Raw genomic sequence first — 18,469 nt, forward strand, 5'->3', positions numbered from 1 at the left:
GAAGAGTGAGACAAAGGCAGAATGTGCTGCACAAGCAATGGGGTCCTATTCAGCTTCGAAAAGGAGAGACACACCATCATATGCTGCCACGGGGCAGGCCCTGGGAGTGACAGGCTAAGCTACAGATAGACAACACTGCAAGACCCAACTTACACATGTTCCCCCAGGGAGTTCCAAAGCAGCACGGCAGTGCTTGGAGCCCAGCGTGCCCTGGGCAGGTAGGCCTGACTCTCACTGGGGTGTTCGGACTCTCTGATGGCCCCTGCCTGGCTCTGGGGGAGAGGGGGAGGAATCTGAGCTCTCTGGGCTCCCCATAGGGTAGGTAGGTGTTGAGGCCCCTCTGCTGTGCCAGTTCTGTGTCTGTCTGGCAGGATTCCCAGGAAGGAGAGCCAGGTTATCTTGGCTGGAAGGCGCCTACAACCTTCCAGGACGCCAGTGAGGCTCCCCCTGGAGACCTGCAGTGGCTTGGGGAGGTTGTGCCTGCCTGTGGCCGTGATGGGGGCTGAGGCTTGAAGTGCAGAAAAGCAGGGGTGTTGTTCTAAGCACCAGGAGCTAAAGCTGGAACAGAGCCAACTCCCCAGAGTGGGGTGGGGTCAGGGGGTGACACAGTGCGGGAAAAGTCCATGACCATACAGAATGCCCCAACTGTGAACCTGTGTGTGTGTGTGTGTGTGTGTGTGTGTGTGTGTGTGTGTGTGTGTGTGCTTGCAAGCCTGTGTGTGCCTCGCCCACGTGCAGGCATTCACACTGAATGTTCCACGGCTGTGAATCACGGGCCTGCAGACGCGCGGACAGACCTAGGATGTGTCTGTGTACAGGTTGAAGACCACTCTGAGCCTGGTGAGGGGCCCTGAGCTGGCGATCACGCCCACCGGTGGATGGGGGCGACGCTGGCCGCTCCGATCCCTAAGTCATTATTAAGCTCCTTGCTCTTTGCAGACGCTCCCTGCGCCTCCCCCGCTCCGGGCTTGAGCGGCGCAGGCGCCGGGCCGAGCCGGGCGCAGAGCGGGGAGCCGGCGGCCGCGCTCCGGGCCGGGGTCCCGGGGGAGCAGGTGAGCGACCCGCGCCGCATGGCCCCCATGGCCCGCGGCGAAGACGCCGCCGGGCCGCGCTGCGCCAGCACCCCCGCCTTCCCTGCTTGGCAGTACGCGCCTGGCCTCTGTTGGCATCCTCCTCCTCCCTCTGGCTGGCATCCTCCTCCCTGCCTGGCATCTCCCCCTTTCTCTCCTGCCTGGCATTCCCTGCTATCCCCCATGCCTGGCATCCTCCTCCCTGCCTGGCATCTCCCCCTTGCATCTCCCTCTTGCATCTCCCTTCTCATCCCCTGCATGGCACCTTCCTCTTACCTTCCCTTCATCTCTGCCTGGCATCTCTCCTTCTGCCTCCCTGGCATCTTTCTCTCTTCCTCCTTTCCTGGCATTTCCCCCACTCCTGACTTTGTCTCCCTACCTGGCACCTCCCTGAACCCCACCCCAGCCTGGTGCCTCTTTCTGTCAGCCTTTTCTTGCACCTTTCCCCTGCCTCGGAAATTCCCAGTCACCCCTTCCCCGACACCTCCCTCTCCTTGTCCCGACCTGGCATCTTCCCCTACCTGGTACCCTGTCTGCCTCACACCGCACCTGCATCTCCCTGCTTCCCTTGTCTGACACCCTCCTGCCTGGCACCTTCTCTTCCTCCACCCTGTCTGGCACCACCCTCCTCTTGTTGCCTGTCGCATCCCCCCCTACCCATCACTTTTCCAACCTGCTTCTGCCTGGCACCTCCCCTCCTCCTCCTAGCTCTCACCTCCCCTCCTCTCCCTGTCTCTCACTTCCCCTCCTCCTTCTGCCTCTCACCTCCCTCCTTGCCCCACCTGTGATGTCCCCTACTTCCCCCTGCCTGGCCCCTGTCTTCCCTGATGCTTTTTCTGGGTCCTGCCCCCCACCCACACCAGCCCACCCTTGCCTTCCTCTTCATCTCCTCTCTCTAGCTTCCCACCCCTCCTATTCCCTTTCCGGCTCACCTTTCTCACAGTTGATACTTGGCCGGGCTCCTCCCCTCCTCTCCTGCCTGTCACCCACAAGGTTACGGTGAGCCTGCACCACTCTCAAGCCCCTGCCCATCCCTCCCTTACACCCTACACCCCATGGCTCTCTCACACCCTATACCTTGACACATCCCTTCCTCACACCCTACAGCCTACCATCTGTCATGGGACTTCAGCTTACATGTAGAGTCTTACTCCAGCCAAGGCTGTCCTGTTTCCAAGCTGGGAAGAAAGTGTGGTGGGGAAAGGTTCTGGGGCAGAACCAGGAAGCTGCACTCCCAGGGGGTGTCCAGCCCTTGGTAGGGCAGATGGACTCCCTGCCAGCACCCCAGGGATTCCCGAGGAAGCCCAGGGTTCCAGAATGTGCCCAGCACCATTGTGGCCAGACATCCTGAAGAACCCCTCTGCCGCCACTTGCCTCATCCCCACGGTCTCGTCCTACTTGGAGCCTGACACATGGCTGTCCTCTCTGCCCTATGGGATCTACAAAACTGGTGTCTGGCTGTGTCCATGCCCTGCCCTGGACCTCACTCAGGGTCTGGCCCACTTCCCACCACCCTCTCCTTTCAGATCCTCCTCAGAATGACCCTTGGTGCTGCAGGTGCTGTGGGCTCTGGGCCCGGGCACCACGGGGGTACTGGATGACTCCCCAGTTGCAGGAGCCTGCCACCTATGACTCCAGGCCTTCAGCACCCTCACCCACCCACTGCAGTACAGGTAGGTGCTTCCTGCCCCTCCAGCCATCGAGAGGGCCAGCTCTGGGCCCTGCCCACACCATGTGACCCTTGCTGGACTCCCTTGCCCTTGCATTGTGGCCTCCTCCACCTCTGACACCTGCCGTGTGTGCCCCTGCCTCCCGCCCTGGGAGGACCTGTGTCACCTCCTTTCCCTGTGTCTCTAGGCTTTGCTCTCAGAGCTACTCTGAGCCAGGGGCGAACTAGTCCAAGACACACTTTTGGGTGATAGGAAAATAATCTGACTGGTTCTTCTTCTGCCCCACCCATGGACACAACCATCTTTCCCCTCATCGGTGCATGGCAGACCTACACATATACCCATGTACATGCAACATGCATGTGCACTCATGCATGTCTTGTATTCTCACAAATGCATTCTCATGTATACTAGCTGGAAGAAACCCTTGGATCCCTTAGCATGACATGTGCTCAGCAATCTGCACCCTGTCGAGTTTGTTCGTGGTGGGAAGGGCAGGTGGCCTACGGTGTGGTCTCTGCGAGAGCCAGCCCCACTCTGCTCAGGGGCCTTAAACTGATGCTGATTTTGGCCATGCGCTCTAGGTAGACCTTCCTGGGCCTCCCTGTGGGAGGGAGAGAGGAGGACCGCCTGGCTAGTCCTGGGTCAGGCGTCTGTGTCTATGGGACCCACAGTGGCGCAGGAGGAAAACACCATCTGCCCAAGAGCTCCGGACCCTAGCCCGTCCCAGCAGAGGAAAGGCCTTGGAGCTGGCTGAACTCTGAGGAACAGCCTAAGCTCTTGTGCTCAGCCCCTCTGGGTCCCTCTGACTGGCCTTATCACAGGCTAGGTGCTATCGAGTCTCCAGAAGTGAAGGATCAAGTCCCGGTCCCTCAGAGCCCACAGCAGAGAGGAGAGAGAGAGAGAACCTGGGATGATGGGCCAGGAAGTGGCGCAGGTAGAGCAGGCCTGGGTCCCTGAGCAAGGTGGCATCAGGGAAGCCTTGAAAGGTGCCATTAGAAATGGTTTCTCTGGCGTAGGGCTGGGGAGCAAAAGGGGTGCCACAAGGGTCTTTCTCAGCTTCTCCTTCCTCAGAAGAGGGCAAGGAAGCACCCTCCTGCTCTTTCTCTCAGGTCAAGTGTAGTTCTGCTCCCCTCCTGCAGGCCCAGAACAGAAAAGCACAACGGGCTGCTGCTGACCTGGAGGAGGCTTGGCTCCTTCTGCTGGGCACCATGGGAACACATAGCGCAGGGGGTAGGGCAGGGGGTGGCGCAGGGTGGGCCCAGCCCCCCGGCCAGAGCTTCCCCTGCGGGGAAGTCAGCACCCTGGCAATGGCTCCCACCTCCTGCAAGCCCTGGCTTAGGTGGAGTGGAGTGGAGGCCATCCCCCAGTTTGTGCTGCTTGGTTGCTAAGGGCAGAATCCTAAAGCAAAGGGGGTGCACCAGCAGATTCCCCCCAGTCTTCCTGCACCCGAGCACCCCCACTCAGATGATCTGAAATACTGCTAATCTGAGGGTGGAGGCCAGCTTGAGTGGAGGGGAAGGGTGTTAGGGGAAGGTGTACCAAGTGGTGTGCTGGCAAGCGGTAGCCTGCTAGGGGTGCCCTCAGCTACCCTCCGGTGGTAGCTGGGCACCTGGCTTGTGGTAGACCTCTCTCCAAGGAGCTCATCTCACTACGAGGACAGACTGTGGGGAGGGGAAGAGGCAGAAGACCTGAGAGGGTGGGAGACGAGGCGGTGAGTACACGGGCAGCACCCCACCCTGACCATGAATCAGTGCCGGGGAGTCATGAGCCCAGCCCCCAAGTGAGGAGGCAGTGAGGGGAGAGGCACTGGGAGTGGGGGGGAGAGACGGGAAAGGTCAGGTGTTTGGTTTTGGAGTTGTATTAATATAAAATCAAGCTTGATTCAACATGTGTTTCTGGACTCTGGGTGGCCAGCATAGTCATCCTCCAACCCCTGGCGCTGACCAGAGCATGGACAGGCAAGGGAGCTAGGGCGTGTGACAGCTTGCAGACTGTCTTGAGGTGTGGTTGCAAGTAAGGGCTGTTGCTAGTGAGTGTTAAGTAGTGGAGTTAATGAGCTGGAGGTGTCACAGGGAGGAGGCAGAGCCTGCTGGGACCAGGATGAATGAAGGCTCTGAGCTTGGGCTGGATTCTGACCATCTGGAAGGACTGCAGCAGAGGGACCAACCCATGGCCACTGCCTGCTCTGGGGAGAGCACCACGGAGGGTCATCTTGTAGGGATCCAGGCTCTGCCTCACTGGAGGGGGATGTACAGACCCTTGGCGACTCACAAGAGACCAGACGGGAGACTTGAGCACTTCAGCTGGGCCCCCCCGGGGAATGGGGTAACACGTCCTGTTGATTGGCTTCCCAGGCTGGGAGACCAGTTGCCTTGAGAACAAAACTTGCTTCCAAGGAGTCTGAGAGTGTGCCTTATGAGTGTGGACCCCACACGTGCCTTTCCTGGAACTGACACACTTGGACCATCTCCCATGCAAAATGTTCCAGACTGAAGAACATTCTAGGGCCTGAGCCTGGAGCGAGGAGCAGGGCGCTCTGAAAGGAGGCAAGAGGAGGGGAGAGAAGATGGGGACACTGTATTTAGACTCCACCTCTTTCCAAAAAGCATGTGAGGTAGCTTGCAGAAAAACCAGATAGTGAGAAAACTGGGACAGGAAGAAAACTGGACAGGCGGCATGAGTGTAGCCAGAAGTGGTATTGGTGTAGCGGACACAAGCCTGAGGCCTGAGACCCCATTTGCAGCAGGGTACGTGGGTCATCATAAACCACGCTGTCCGTGACCCAGACCACAAACCTCCGGCTCACCGCACTGGGGTGTCTGCTCCCGAGACCCCGTGAGGTCTCATGTATGATGGTATTGGGTGACAAAGCTGAGCAGTGTCCCTCAACACCACCACAAGTTTCCCAGGGCTGAGGCTACACCCAGCACTGGGCTGGGCTGGCTGTATAAATAAACACCGCTGATCTTGCTTCAGCCAAAGACGAATGTGAGAGCAACTGGAGGAATGCATGCCTGCCTCAGCCTCTTCAGACGCTGCATGTTCATGTTTTTAGAAAAAGATTTATTTTATTTATTTGAAAGGCAGTGTTACAGAGAGATGGGAGAAAGGCAGAGAGAGAGTTTTCCATCTGATGTTTCACTCTTCAAATGGCCACAGCAGCCGGGACTAAGCCAGGCTGAAGCCAAGAGCCAGAAGCTTCTGGGTGTCCCTCGTAGGTGCAAGAACATGAAGACTTGGGCCAGCTTCTGCTGCATTGGCAGGGAGTTGCATGGGGATTGGAGCAACTTTATGGAATGCTGGTGCCACAGGCAGAGGCTTTACGCACTCTGCCCCAACATGGGCCCCTGTGTGTTCTTCTCAATAATAATGTTTCTAGCAAACGTGAGACATCCTGAGAATGGGTTAAGGTCAGGGATTAGGGACAGAGTCACATTCTCTAGGTTGGGTCGTTTCTTTATAGAGAATTTGAAAACTCCAACACATGAGTTTAGCATAAAGAGGGAACATAAAACTCCTGGGCTTGTAGCTGAGTGATAGACACAGAGGTCAAGGTCTTATCACCTGCAGGACAACAAGGCTGCACGCCAGCCCTACAAGTAGAGGGTAGGTCCTGGCCCCTCAGCTGCGTTCTCTTACCTGGGGCACAGGTCCCCAGCCCCATGGGAGGGACTGACCTCAGGGAAGCAGGCTTGGCTTCCATAGCAACAGTTCCCTGTGAGAGGGACTTGTCTGAGAGCTGCACTCCCTCATCAGACAGAGGCCCCCTCCTGTGAGCAAGAGGAGTAGCTCCTTCCAGTGATTTCCTGATTTCCTGTTCCTTTGCCTCCACATGGGCAGTGGGAAGCAGGGCTGGCCACACTGCTGGACAGACGGATCAGTGCTCCAGTCAGACCAGGATGTGACATTTGCCAGTACCCTTCCCTGGTGCTTGGCTTGCCTTTGAAACCATCACCAAATCCTGTAATTGGTTGGGTCTTCTTTCTCAGATACCTCTCACTTCCATGCACTTCTTATTTCTCAAGTAACCACCCTAGTCCTGCTGCCCTTGTCTTCTGCCAGGACCACCCAACAGGTGTGCCCTCCCTTCAGCCTCAAGCCATCCTCAGAGCCAGAATGAGCCTCCTATCTGACCTACACATTTCCCCCTTACTCAGGGTTGCTGTTCCTTCTGCCTCCACACCCTTCCCAGTTCCCTTCCCTTCCCTGGAGCTAATTGTGAATTGTCCTTCCTCTAGCTACCCTTTGCCCCAGCCCTGATTGTAAGTAAAGTCCTGCTTTCTCCTGTCTTAGAGCACACACCAGCAATTCTTGACCAGCTCTAGGCCACAGGGCCCCACTACGTTTTGGGCCCCTGGGGGAGCATGGGCACAAGGCCATCTGCTTTGGGACCACCTATGCCTCTGGTGGAAGGTGAGCCCTGTGCATTGGCAGGACCTAGTTGCAAGTGAATGCTGAGTGCTCCACAGAAGGCCTGGCCATGAACACACTTGTACTATCATCACTGCTCTTGGCCCACAACACCGTACAGCAGGAGCCAGGTCTACCCCGGTTCCAGGTCACAGCCTCTGGTTCCAGCCTGGAGCCTCTCTCCTCCCTGGCCTGCATCTGGGGGCTCCAGCTGTGTAATATAATCTGAGGGACCGCTCTACTTTGCCTTGCATCACACTTTTTCCTGAGGGGGAAAAAAAAAAAGAAGGAAGCCAGCAGAACCTTGTGGTCTTCCAGAATTCACCATGGGTAGGCCCAAAAGAGGTCTGACCCAGCAGCTGAGTGAGCAGCAGGAGCCCAGGCAAGTGGGTTTGAAGGAGGTACCTGCCATCGGGGAGGGGAGAACTGTGCCAGTGAGGCCCAAGTAGAAGAAGAAGTTGAGTCCTCATCCTACCTCCCAACCCCCTTCCTGCAGGAAGCATCACTTTGCATCTGCCTTTTCTTGCCTTTAACCCCCTCTTTACCACCTCCCTTCCTTACTCAGGCCCCTTCGCCTGCAGCCCCCCATCAGGATTCCCCTAAACCCACCCCGGTCTTTCTCAGCCACACCTCCTGTGCTAGGTAGGTGACATGCAGGCTTCCACAGGAAGTAAACTAGGGAGGCAGGAGACAGGCAGAAGATAAGAACAGCTAGTTGCACCAAGGACAGGGGGTGAGTTTTGCAAACTATTGTAAGAGTTCCGTGTGGTTTAGCTAATGTATCCTCCCTAGCACTCTGTGAGGGGTACAGGCTGTTGTCATCACTGTTACCCGTAAGATGAGGATGCTGAGGTACCAAGATGTGAAGTAACTCTCAAGGTAAGGGCATGGGTCTGAGCTGGGGTTCCCACCCCATGGGGCCCTCAGAGCTGTGCATGGCCTGACCAAGGTGACCTTTACAAGGATGAAACAGCCACCAGTTTTTGCCCCAGCCCTTTCTCTTCCATGGCCAGCACCGGGCCTCAAGCTGAAAGACACAAAGCCCCTATCACACTCCGCCATGATGCACCTGGCCCCTGGGATGCGTGTGAGTTCACAGCCCTTGAAGCAGGGAGTGGGGAGAGGGTGTGGTGGCTGGAGGAGCCCTCTCCACTCAGAAAAGGGACGGCTCCTTCCTCGTCCCTGTCTGCTTCCAGTTGCCAGATTTCTAGGTTTTTTTTGTTTTTGTTTTTTAAGAGAAATCTGTCTTTCATGCGGAAGTCTCCAATTGTCCATGTGGGTACAGTGTGGGACAAGCCTAGCCGTCTGTCCAGCCCAGCTTGAAACACCTGGAGCCTCCCTGATCCCATCACCTGCCATCTGTCATCTCCTCTGACCTTTGGCCCAGAATCAAAGCAGAACTCCTCACCCAGAACTCAGCGGTCCCAGGCTGGAAAGCATGGCCTTAGCAGGTGTGTCATGTTAGGTGGCCTCTTGTCAGCAGGGATATGATTGGCAAAAACATGAGGATCCTACCTCCCCACCTCACCCCCAAATGGATCAAGGCTTCCTACATGGAGTGGCATTGCCCACCAATCATAGGGAAGCCCTGCCAGTGGGAAGGGCCAGGGCTGGCTGTCACACAGTGCCCCATCACAGGAGGAGAGGTCACATGGTGGCCAGAGAACACAGACCTTAGGATCAGAAAGCCAAAGCTGAGCTCTCCTTTGACCATGTGTCTACAATCCAGCTTGGAGTCACTGCTAGGAAGTTTAGAAGCTTCCTGTCATTGAAAATGAGTATGCTAGGAATTGACCTGTGACTTCCAAAGTATCCGTGGGACCAAAAGAAACGATGCATGTTGAACTCATTTGTAGGTTTGGGAGTGTTTGACAAAGTCTCCCAGAGTCTTCAGGGGAAGATGGGCGAGCATGGCTAGCACTGATTAACAGTAACTGGCTCTTGGCAAGACGGGCCATGGCAGCACAGTTCTGACTGGCATTGCTCTCTGACTCCTGTGATGTGAATATTCTCAGAAGGACTGGTGTGAAGCTGCTGACCTGACCCTCCCCCACCATCCCCACCCGCACACACACACCCCACTAGCTAGAAGCTGCTGTGGCTGAGTAGGACTGAAGAGGGTTGGTTTGCTATTGGAGACTTAGCTAAAGGGTGTGGATGAATGAGGAGAGGTGCTCTGTCCACCTGTCTGTTTTCTTTTTCTTCTTTATTTGTAAAGATTTATTTAATTTTAATGGCAAGACAGAATTAAAGAGAGAAGGAGAGACAGAGAGAAAGATCTTCTGTCTGCTGGTTCACTCTCCAAATGGCCACAATGGCCAGGACTGAGCCAATCCAAAACCAGGAGCCAGGAGCTTCTTCCAGGTCTCCCACATGAGTGCAAGCTCCTAAGGCCTTGGGTCATCCTCTACTGTTTTCCCAAGCCACAAACAGGGAGCTGGATGGGAAGTGGAGTAACTGGGACATGAACTGGCACCCATATGGGTTCCTGGTACTTGTAAGCATAAAGGATTAGGCAATTGAGCCATTCTGTCATCCCCTCCCCTATCCCCACTACTTCTTTTTTTTTAAGATTTGTGTTTTGGAAGCCAGAATAACACACACACACACACATGGATCTTCCATCTGCTGATTTACTACACAGGCCTGGGTCAGGTCTGGGCCAGGAAAAGCCAGGAGCTTTTATCCTGATCTCCCATATGGGTCCCAGAGGTCCAAGCACTTGGGCTGTCTTAGGTTGCCTTCCCAGACTCATGAGCAGACAGCTGGATTGGAGTTGGACAGTTTTGGACCGACCCAAGCAGCACTTTGTGCCACAAAGCCAGCACCCTGCTTTCCTTTTTCAAAATATTCAACGAAAACTTGGAGAAAGAGTGACCCTCACCCTCTCTGGATGTATGAATGAGGCACAGCTGGAAGAGGTGGCACAGCTGGAAGAGGTGGCCGATGTGGTGGAACGGAGAATGAAACTCAGTGGGTCTCAGTCAGTTAGGATGGTAGGGTGATTCTAGTGGGGTGAATATTAGCAGTGATAAAACATTAAGTGTCTGCTCTTGAGTGTGAAAAGGTAATTTTGCAAGGATAGGAAACATGTTTTGGCACAGTCAGAATAGAAAGAAGTTGGGGTTTCCTTGACAGCATAATATCCAGTCAAAGCAGGGTGAGTGGTTATCAAAAAGTGATATGGAGGACAGTGTGGTGGCATAACACGCAAAGCCACCATCTGCAGCACCAGCATCCCATGTGGGTATGAGTTTGAGTCCTGGTTGCTTCACTTCCAATCCAGCTCCCTCCTTATGACCTGAGAAAGCAGTGGAGGATGGTCCAAGTCCTTGGGAGCACTGTATCTGCAATGGAAGACTTAGAAGAAGCTCCTGACTCCTGACTTCACCTTGCCCAGCCCCAGCACTGGGGAGTGAGCCAACGATGGTTTCTCTAACGATAAAAATACAATGGAGTACGTGTTACCGTCCTTTATAACGGCAGAGTTTGCTGGCTTTGTCATGCACTGAGAGCACTGCAAGCCCATCGGTCAATCTTGCAACCCAGGCCTGGTGGAGGCAAGCGGTGGGGGGGGATGCTGGAGGGATGGAACCACAGTAGGGACAGTGAAGGGCTGTATTGGGGTGTATATGCTCCAGACACCATCACTACATTCAGTTGCATCCGTAATCTATTAACAACCGGCTCTGGGGATGAAGACTTTAGCATGCAGCTCTTTAGGGGGCACACAAGCCAATTTTCATAATGAGCATTTCCCGTGAACTTCTTGAAGATGCTTGTATAAAAGCTAAGAGAGGATAATGTTAACAGCATGGAAACAACGGCAGAACCATGAGCTGGCTTGACGGATGTGAAGATATGATGAGCGACTGAGCAAGCGTGGAAGAGGATCAGCTCTTTCATACCTACAGGCAGGACCGAGGGAGCAAAGACAGTGGTGTGGCTATGTCTGGGAGCTGGCGAGGGGGCCACATGGGCAGCAGAGGTGGACTTGCAGGGACATTTGGACCCCTACCTCTCTCAGCCCTTGTCCTGCCTTCCTTCCCAGCTGCCCCTCTGACTGGAAATTATAGTGACAGCCTCAATCCTTATTTAAAACCATCAGCGCCCCACTACACGAGATAAGCATGAAGACACATCCTGCCTACTTCCTCCCTCTGTGCGTACAATACTAAAGCTGAGAAGACCCTATTCTGGGGTCCAGGCACAGGGCCATCACAATATGTAGCCTGCAACAGAAAGACTCCCCCTGGATAAGTAGGCTGAGAGTCTGGGGTAGAACAGAACCCAGAAGAACTGGAGTTATGAGCAGGGCAGGGAGATGTAACTGTCAAAGCCGAGGCCCGTAACAGACTGAATTACTGGAGGGCAACAGTTCAGGTGAGAGCCAGGTCTGGGAACAAGGTCTCCCTGCCTACTCTCCCCTGCCCATTGGCCACCCTTGTGATGCAGGTACTGGTTTTTGTTCCAAGGTCTGTGGACACCTCCAGTGCCACACCAAACAGGACCAAGTCATGTCTCCTGCCACCTACCCGCCTGCAGTAAATTTCCCAGAGGCCTCCTGGCTGCCTCAGAAGCTGTTGAGCCCATGTGGGAAGCACTGACAAGCTGACCCATGGACTGTGCTGGGTGGGATCACAGGAGATATGCTGAGCATGACTCTGAGAGCAATCTTTGGTGATGGACAAGCCTTAGAGGCCCCACCCCTCAACTGCACTTGTGCAAGAAAGCTGGGATCCATCTGGCATATGTGCAGCCTGTGGCTTGCTCACATCACTCTTCTAGCTTATGGAGGGTCGGGTTGGATATTGCCAGTTCCACAGGTGGCTGGAGGAAGACAGGACAAGGTGGCTGGAGGGTTGTGCCAGGGCAGCCCTGATCTGTGTCTGGGTGACTACAAGGTTCTAAAGGACAGGAAGTGGAGAGGCTCATGTGCAACAAGGAAGGGCACTAGGGAAATCTGTGTGCAAGCCTCCCCAGCAGTTCCAGGGAGGTGAATACACAGCCATGGATAAGGCCATGGGAAGCCACAGCACCAGAGACTTGCTCCAAATGTGTCTAGCATGTAGTCTGTGACTTAAAGATAGCCTTTACACCTGAACCAAAGATACCTCCTCAAGAACATGGGAATTTCTTTCAGCACACTTTGCTGGCAACTTTCTAGAATATGGATTCCAATGTGTGAAACAATCTGCATGAGATATTGGGAGGTGCATGTTTTGAAAAGTAATGAGGGTGGCAGCCTAAAGGTACAGACCTCCAAGGGTCCTAATTTCCCCCCACCCTTTAAGACAGGCAGATGTTGGGGGAGGCTGGAGGGTACCAGCATTTCTGGTTCTGCCTGTTATCTCTCTGACAGGTGGAACTCTACAAGTAGATGAACCTGGGGACCTTGAGGTCAGGAGCCCCAGTTTACAGTCCCTACCCCACCCCCATCATAGCACAGAGACTCTGGCTTCCTAGGGGCTCATTCTGCTGTGGAATGGGAATCCTGCCATTCACCCTATAAAGGAGCAGACAGGTTCATGTGTGTGAATGATAGTCAGTGTGCTTGGGGGAAGTCATTGCTCAGACTGTAGCCTCCACCCACTGTAGAAGCCTTCCCTGCCTCAGAGTGGCCTCTCTTCACCTGGACCTTTGATCTGTCAGATTCCCTGCCACAGACCACATACTTAGAGGTTTTCAGTGCATTGCATAGATCAAAGGCCTTGCCTTTTTAGAACTTATATTTTGATGGGGGAAAAGAGAGACTACATGCTAACATAATAAGTAAGAAGATTATACAGGATGATAGAAGGGGTTCAGTGCCATTGGAGGGAAAATCAAGTAAAATACAAGCATTAAGGGATGTGGGGGGAAATGGTACTGCTATTGTTAACAGAACGGACAGATTGCCCCTGGTTGAGGATGAGACACTTGGACAAGACTTTCAGGAGTGAGGAGTTAACAATGCAACTGATAGAGGAAGAGCATCCCAGGCAGAGGGAGACTAGCAAGTACCTGAAGGTTCTAGAGAAACACAGGGAGGTGAGAGCCTGGGGCAGGGAGAAAGGAGAACAGAGGAAGAGAGGGGACTGGAGTAGGGTGGGGATCAGAGCCCAGGGGGCCTTCACCCAGGAGAAAATTGAGAGCCTTGAGAGGGTTTCAAACACAGACATGACATAATCAGATTCCGTTTTTTATATATATTTTTAATTCTTTTTAAAATTTTTTATTCTTATTTTCCATCTTATAGTTCTGTGGGTGTAGAGCTTCCCCTCTTCCCTCCCTTTCCTCCCTCCCCATTACCCACTGTGTTTTATGATAATACAGTCCTTCAGCTGTAGTCTTAACTCCAGCATTCTGCCCCTTATGTGGGTCATGACATTGTAGGTATAAGCAATAGTAGAGAGTCTAGTATTTTGTTGTTTGAGCATATTAGATTTTGTTTTAATGAGTCACTTTGAGGGGCCCAAGTTGCAGAACAGTAGCCACTTGTGACACGAGCATCCCAGTTTGAGTCCTAGATGCTCGGCTTCCAGTCCAGCTCCATAACTGGTGAACCTGGGAGGGGAGTGGAAGATGGCTCAAGAGCGGGGAGCCTCGTCACCCTCCTGGCTTTCTGCCTGGGCCAACTTCGGGCCAGATTGCTCTGTGTGTGTGTGTGTGTGTGTGTGTGTGTGTGTGTGTGTGTGTGTGTGTGAGAGAGAGAGAGAGAGAGAGAGAGAGAGAGAGAGAGATTTCTGCCTTTCAAATAAATTAATAAAAGGGGTTGCTCTGGTTCCCATGTTGAGAACAGACTTCAGGGAAGGCTGGAAGCAGCTGATGGGCAGCTGTGGTTTGGACCCAGGCTGGCAGCAGTGGGGGTGAGAGAAATGATCAGATTTGGGATCAGAGTCAACACGATCTACCTTCAGACTGCAGGTGGGTGTGAGGGGAGGACAGGAGGCCAGGATGAACCCAAGGTTGCAGCCTGAGCAGCTCAGAGGAAGAAGGCTGTGTACCTAGAGATGGAGGTGGAAGAGCAGGAGTTCCATGTTAAGTCTGAGCTATCAAAGATGTAGGTGGCAAAGCTGAACTGACAGTTAGTTATGTGAGCCTGAGGACTAGGGCTGGAAGAAACCTTTGGAAGTTGTCGACATGAGACTGAACAGTGAATGAGGAATCCAAGAAGTGACCGTGAAGTGAGGAGGACTAAGGACTGGGACTCCCTAAGGGTCCCAGCACTGAGAGGGAAGGAGTGACCGAGAGAAGGCAACATAGGAGGCCACAGGAAGGCCAAGAGCAATATATCCTGCGAGCCGAGCAAAAGAAGGGTTTCAGAGAGAGAGAGCCCAACTGTGTCAAATGCCAGTACTTGGTTAAGCAAGATGAGGCCTGAAGACTAATGGTAGCATTCAGCCATGGGGAGCTTCCAGTGACCCCGCCAGGGTGGTTTCAGTGGGATTTATGCCCAATCAGAGTGTAATTCAAGGAGAATAGAAACCAGAAAATGCGGATGCTGCTGCTAAACTTTTTGCCTACTGAGCAGTCGCCCCAGGGGGAGGTGGGGCTGAGACTGTAGTGTCAATGAGGAAGAAAAGTGTTTGTGAGTGCTGAGGGAAGAATGCGGTGGAGAGGGGATGGGTGCTGATACAAGGCTGTAGGGAGAGAACTGCCACAGCAGTGTCCTTGAGCAAGAGTGGGGGCTGGCATGCGGCAGTGTGGCCAGCCTTCTGCGGGAACTCCTTGTGTCGGAATGGGGCACCCAGTGGCTGGTAAGTGGGAGGGTGTGGTGGGAGTCTCTGGATGTTCTTCAGAAGTTCCCATGTTCCCAGTAAATTGGGAAGCAAGAACATCAGCTGGGGGCAGGGCATGGAGGGGAAAGACAAAAGTTCCTGAGGGAATGGTAATGGGTGCGGATTTGCTGCAGGAAGGGTGGAGCTGCCCCAGCACCAGGCCAAGCAAAGCTCCTGCATCAGCAATGAGACCAGTGGGTCATAGCATGTGTTTCTTGGGCTACATTCAGGTGCACAGCTGCGAGGAAGTAGCTGTAACTTAAAAAAATAAATAAAAATAAAAAGTCACTTGGGGCCAACATTGTGGTATAGTGGGTAAAAGCTCCTGCCTGCAGTGCCTGCATCCCATATTGGAACTGGTTCAAGTCCCACTGCATCTCTTCTGAACCAGCTCCCTGCTAATGTTCCTGGGAAAGCAGCAGAACATAGCCTTTGTCTTTGGGCCTTGCACCCATGTGGAAGACCCAGAAGTTCCTGGTTCCTGGTTTTGGACTGGCCCAGCTCCTGCCATTATGGCCATTTAAGGAGTGAATCAACAGATAAAAAAAATCTCTTTTGCTCTCTCTTTCCCTCTGTGTAACTCTGTCTTTTAAAATAAATAAGTAAGGTCCCAGTACAGTGGTCTAGTGGCTAAAGTCCTTGCCTTGAATGCACTAGAATCCCATATGGGTGCCAGTTCTAATCCCAGAGCCCTGCTTCCCATTCAGCTCCCTACTTGTGGCCTGGGAAAGCAGCCAAGGACAGCCCAAAACCTTGGCACCCTGCACCCATGTGGGAGACCTAGAGAAAGTTCCTGGCTCCTGGCTTCAGTTCAGCGCAGCTCCGGCCATTGCAATCACTTGGGTAGTGAATCATTGGACAGAAGATTTTCCTCTTTGTCTCTCCTCCTCTCTGTATATCTGACTTTGCAATAAAATAAATAAATCTTTTTTAAAAAACAAAATAAATAAGTAAATAGTTAAAACAAATTATTTGAGAGGTTGAGCACTCATCTGCTGGTTCACTTCCCCAGGTGCTCCCAACATCCAGGAATGGAACAGGAAGAAACTGGGAGTCCAGAGTTGAATCCAGATCCCCCAAAAGGGTGCCAGGAGCCAAATGGCATGAGCCACCATCGCTTTTCCCAGGGTCTTCATCAGCAGGAAGTTGGAGTCAGGAACCAGATCTGGGAAGCAAGCCTAGCCAGGCACAGATATTTTAACCACTGGGTTAAACACGTGCCCATGGTTTTAACTCCTGAGTAAGAAAGTCAAGAATATATGCAAGGGAGATTATGTTTCTGTGATTTTAAAAAATATATATGTGTAAGAGAGGCAGAAGTGGCTGCCATGAGGGGCGCAGGTCAGAACAATGGACCAGTGACTGCAGAGGCATCAGAGAGAGCTGGAAAGAAGGCCCAGTTTACAGGGCTGAGGACACAAGGTGGTGGGCTTCAGCTGACGCAGCTGTGTAAAAAAAGACCCGAGAGCCTGCGGGGTCACTAGACACAGAGTAGCTGGGGGCTTGGGAGGACTGTCCCTGAAGATCGATCAACAAGAAGTAGGGCACGAGTCATGCTCAAGAGAGCCACACAAGCTGGGAGGCAGAATCCTCTGGAATTGAAGGCTCTGTATATGGGGTCAAGACGCAAAGTGCAGAGCAGCAGCAAGAAGCAATCAGTCTTTGCCCTTGCCGAGGCCAGTGGCAGGGGGTCCAGGTCACAGCCACTGCCCCGGAGGACTTCAGGGAAAGCAGGACGCCCTGTGCTGCTGCCACTGGGAGACGGCAAAAGGGGTGCAGTCAGGCATCTTGAGAATTGTGTTTGTGACAAACCACACAGGACAGGAGTTTCAGGGATCAGTGGGAGGGAAGTAGAAGAGGGGGTACATAGGTCTTATTGGGGCTCAGAAAACTGGGGTTTTGGCTGATGGCCAAGGGTCGGGGCTGAATTGAGGTAAAGGCCAATGGGGCTTCGAAGAGAGTGGTCTAGGGCTGCCGTGGCCCTGTGGCTGCAGAGAGAAAAGTGCTGGGGCTGACCTGTGAGTGCACTCACCCTTCCTCTCCCACAAGAGTGGAAGCCATCCGGGAAGCCAGGCCCCACAGCATTCTATTTATACATTCCACTGCCCAGCACCAGTGGGCTTTATTTCCCCTAAAAAGATTTTAAGGCAACGTAGATTTTTCCCTATTCAGTTGTCTTCACCCAGTTGGTGTCCCAGACCTCAGAATGTGGTAGTTGGTGGAAATCCTTCTGAGCACTCGTCCTGTTCCAGCAGCTTCCTGAGGTGGAGCTGGGGGTGGGGAGACAGGGCAGGATATCAGGCCACCAGGAGGAAGGTTGTCCTGACACTGGTCATGAGGGGGTGGCCAACTGCATAGGAGAGAACTGGATGTGCCAGGATGAGGCTCCAAGAGAGAGCAGCTGCAGGGTGCAGCCTGGGGAGCTGGAGGAAGCGCAGCTGAAGGCCTTCCCGGCCTAGACAGTGCAGGCGGTCCAAGCCCAGGCTGGAAGGCCTGGTGATTGGGTAGTGCTCTCTGTCTTCCCAACATGCCCTTAGTCCACAGATGAGGACCAACATCCTTCCCGGAGAGGAAGTGGTATTCCCAGGACCACATCAACAAACACTAGCAGACCCCTAGGTCACAGGAAGTCACAAGCTGCTTCCTGAATCTGGGGCCCCAGCCGTAGCAACCAACACAGTAAGACTCACCGGCACCCATGAGTAGATCAGGGACAAGGGCAGGCCACATGGACATGTCCTGGATGACTCCCCCTGGAGCCTCCAGCATTTGGGACGCTGACTAGGCAGAGCGGTGGCAGGGAATTCAGCTGGTGTTAGAGGGTGTTGGAGGAGCAGTGGGCTTCCCCAGGCTTGACTGCCCGTCAACCAGGAGCCTCGTGGAACCTGAGAGGGCTCCAAACTCCCAGGAGAAGAGGGAAAGGCAAGCTGCCATGTGAAGTCGTGGAAGTTCTGGGTGTCACCTGGGCATGCATCCCCCTTGCTTCTGTCCTGGGACTCAGCCACATCCGGTGCTGATCCACAAGGCAGTGGACTTGGGTGAGGATGCCTGTGTGGACTGTGAGGGATGACTGTCCGTGGGCCCCGGGGAGTCACTGGATAAAGTCCTGCCATGCAGAAGTCAGAGAACCATGCCCAGAGGGGGCAAGAGAGCATCTCTCAAGATCTCCATGGAAACACTGCCCCCCCCCACACACACACATACACACACTAGCCTGGTCCCTTCAAATAATGAGGACTAGGCTGTGTGGCTCGTCTTTGTGTAGTGTCAAGAGCTATTGGGCGTGACCCGCTACAAGAGATCCCCTCATTAACAGTGGATGAGAGAAAGCTGTCTGTAAAGACGAGCATGCCTTTTCCCTGTGCCCATGGGATGCTCGGAGCCCCAGCGGCGGGCTCGCGCTCTGCCAGCGGCCAGCACTTTCAGCTCCCCGATGTTTGCTCTTCATGTGTGTGGGGGGGAGGGGTGGCAAGGAGCATCCCGTTAGACTGAGGAAACCCACACAGGCAGAGAGAGAGGAAGGAGGATTTGTTCATTCAGCTAACCTTTACCGTGC

General features: G+C 53.9%; 1 protein-coding gene across 2 annotated transcripts in view; it reads left to right on the top strand.

Annotated features, from left to right (window-relative positions):
- Positions 1–979: 979 nt before the first annotated feature.
- Positions 980–18,469, top strand: part of SMARCD3 (SWI/SNF related, matrix associated, actin dependent regulator of chromatin, subfamily d, member 3) — a 31,270-nt gene continuing 13,780 nt past the window's right edge. Inside the window, exons 1-2 of one of the 2 annotated variants that reach the window (XM_041002158.1) lie at positions 980–1,052; positions 2,597–2,743. In XM_041002158.1, coding sequence (XP_040858092.1) covers positions 2,699–2,743 — 45 coding nt within the window. In that variant the 5' untranslated portion in view covers positions 980–1,052; positions 2,597–2,698. Of the gene's footprint in view, positions 1,053–2,582; positions 2,744–18,469 lie in introns of those variants that run through there. The other variant, XM_041002157.1, reaches the window with a different exon arrangement.

Source organism: Ochotona curzoniae, unplaced genomic scaffold (assembly GCF_017591425.1).
Source record: "Ochotona curzoniae isolate NIBS_2020 unplaced genomic scaffold, NIBS_Ocur_1.0 scaffold_2476, whole genome shotgun sequence".
In the NCBI taxonomy this organism is placed as follows: Eukaryota; Metazoa; Chordata; class Mammalia; order Lagomorpha; family Ochotonidae; genus Ochotona; species Ochotona curzoniae.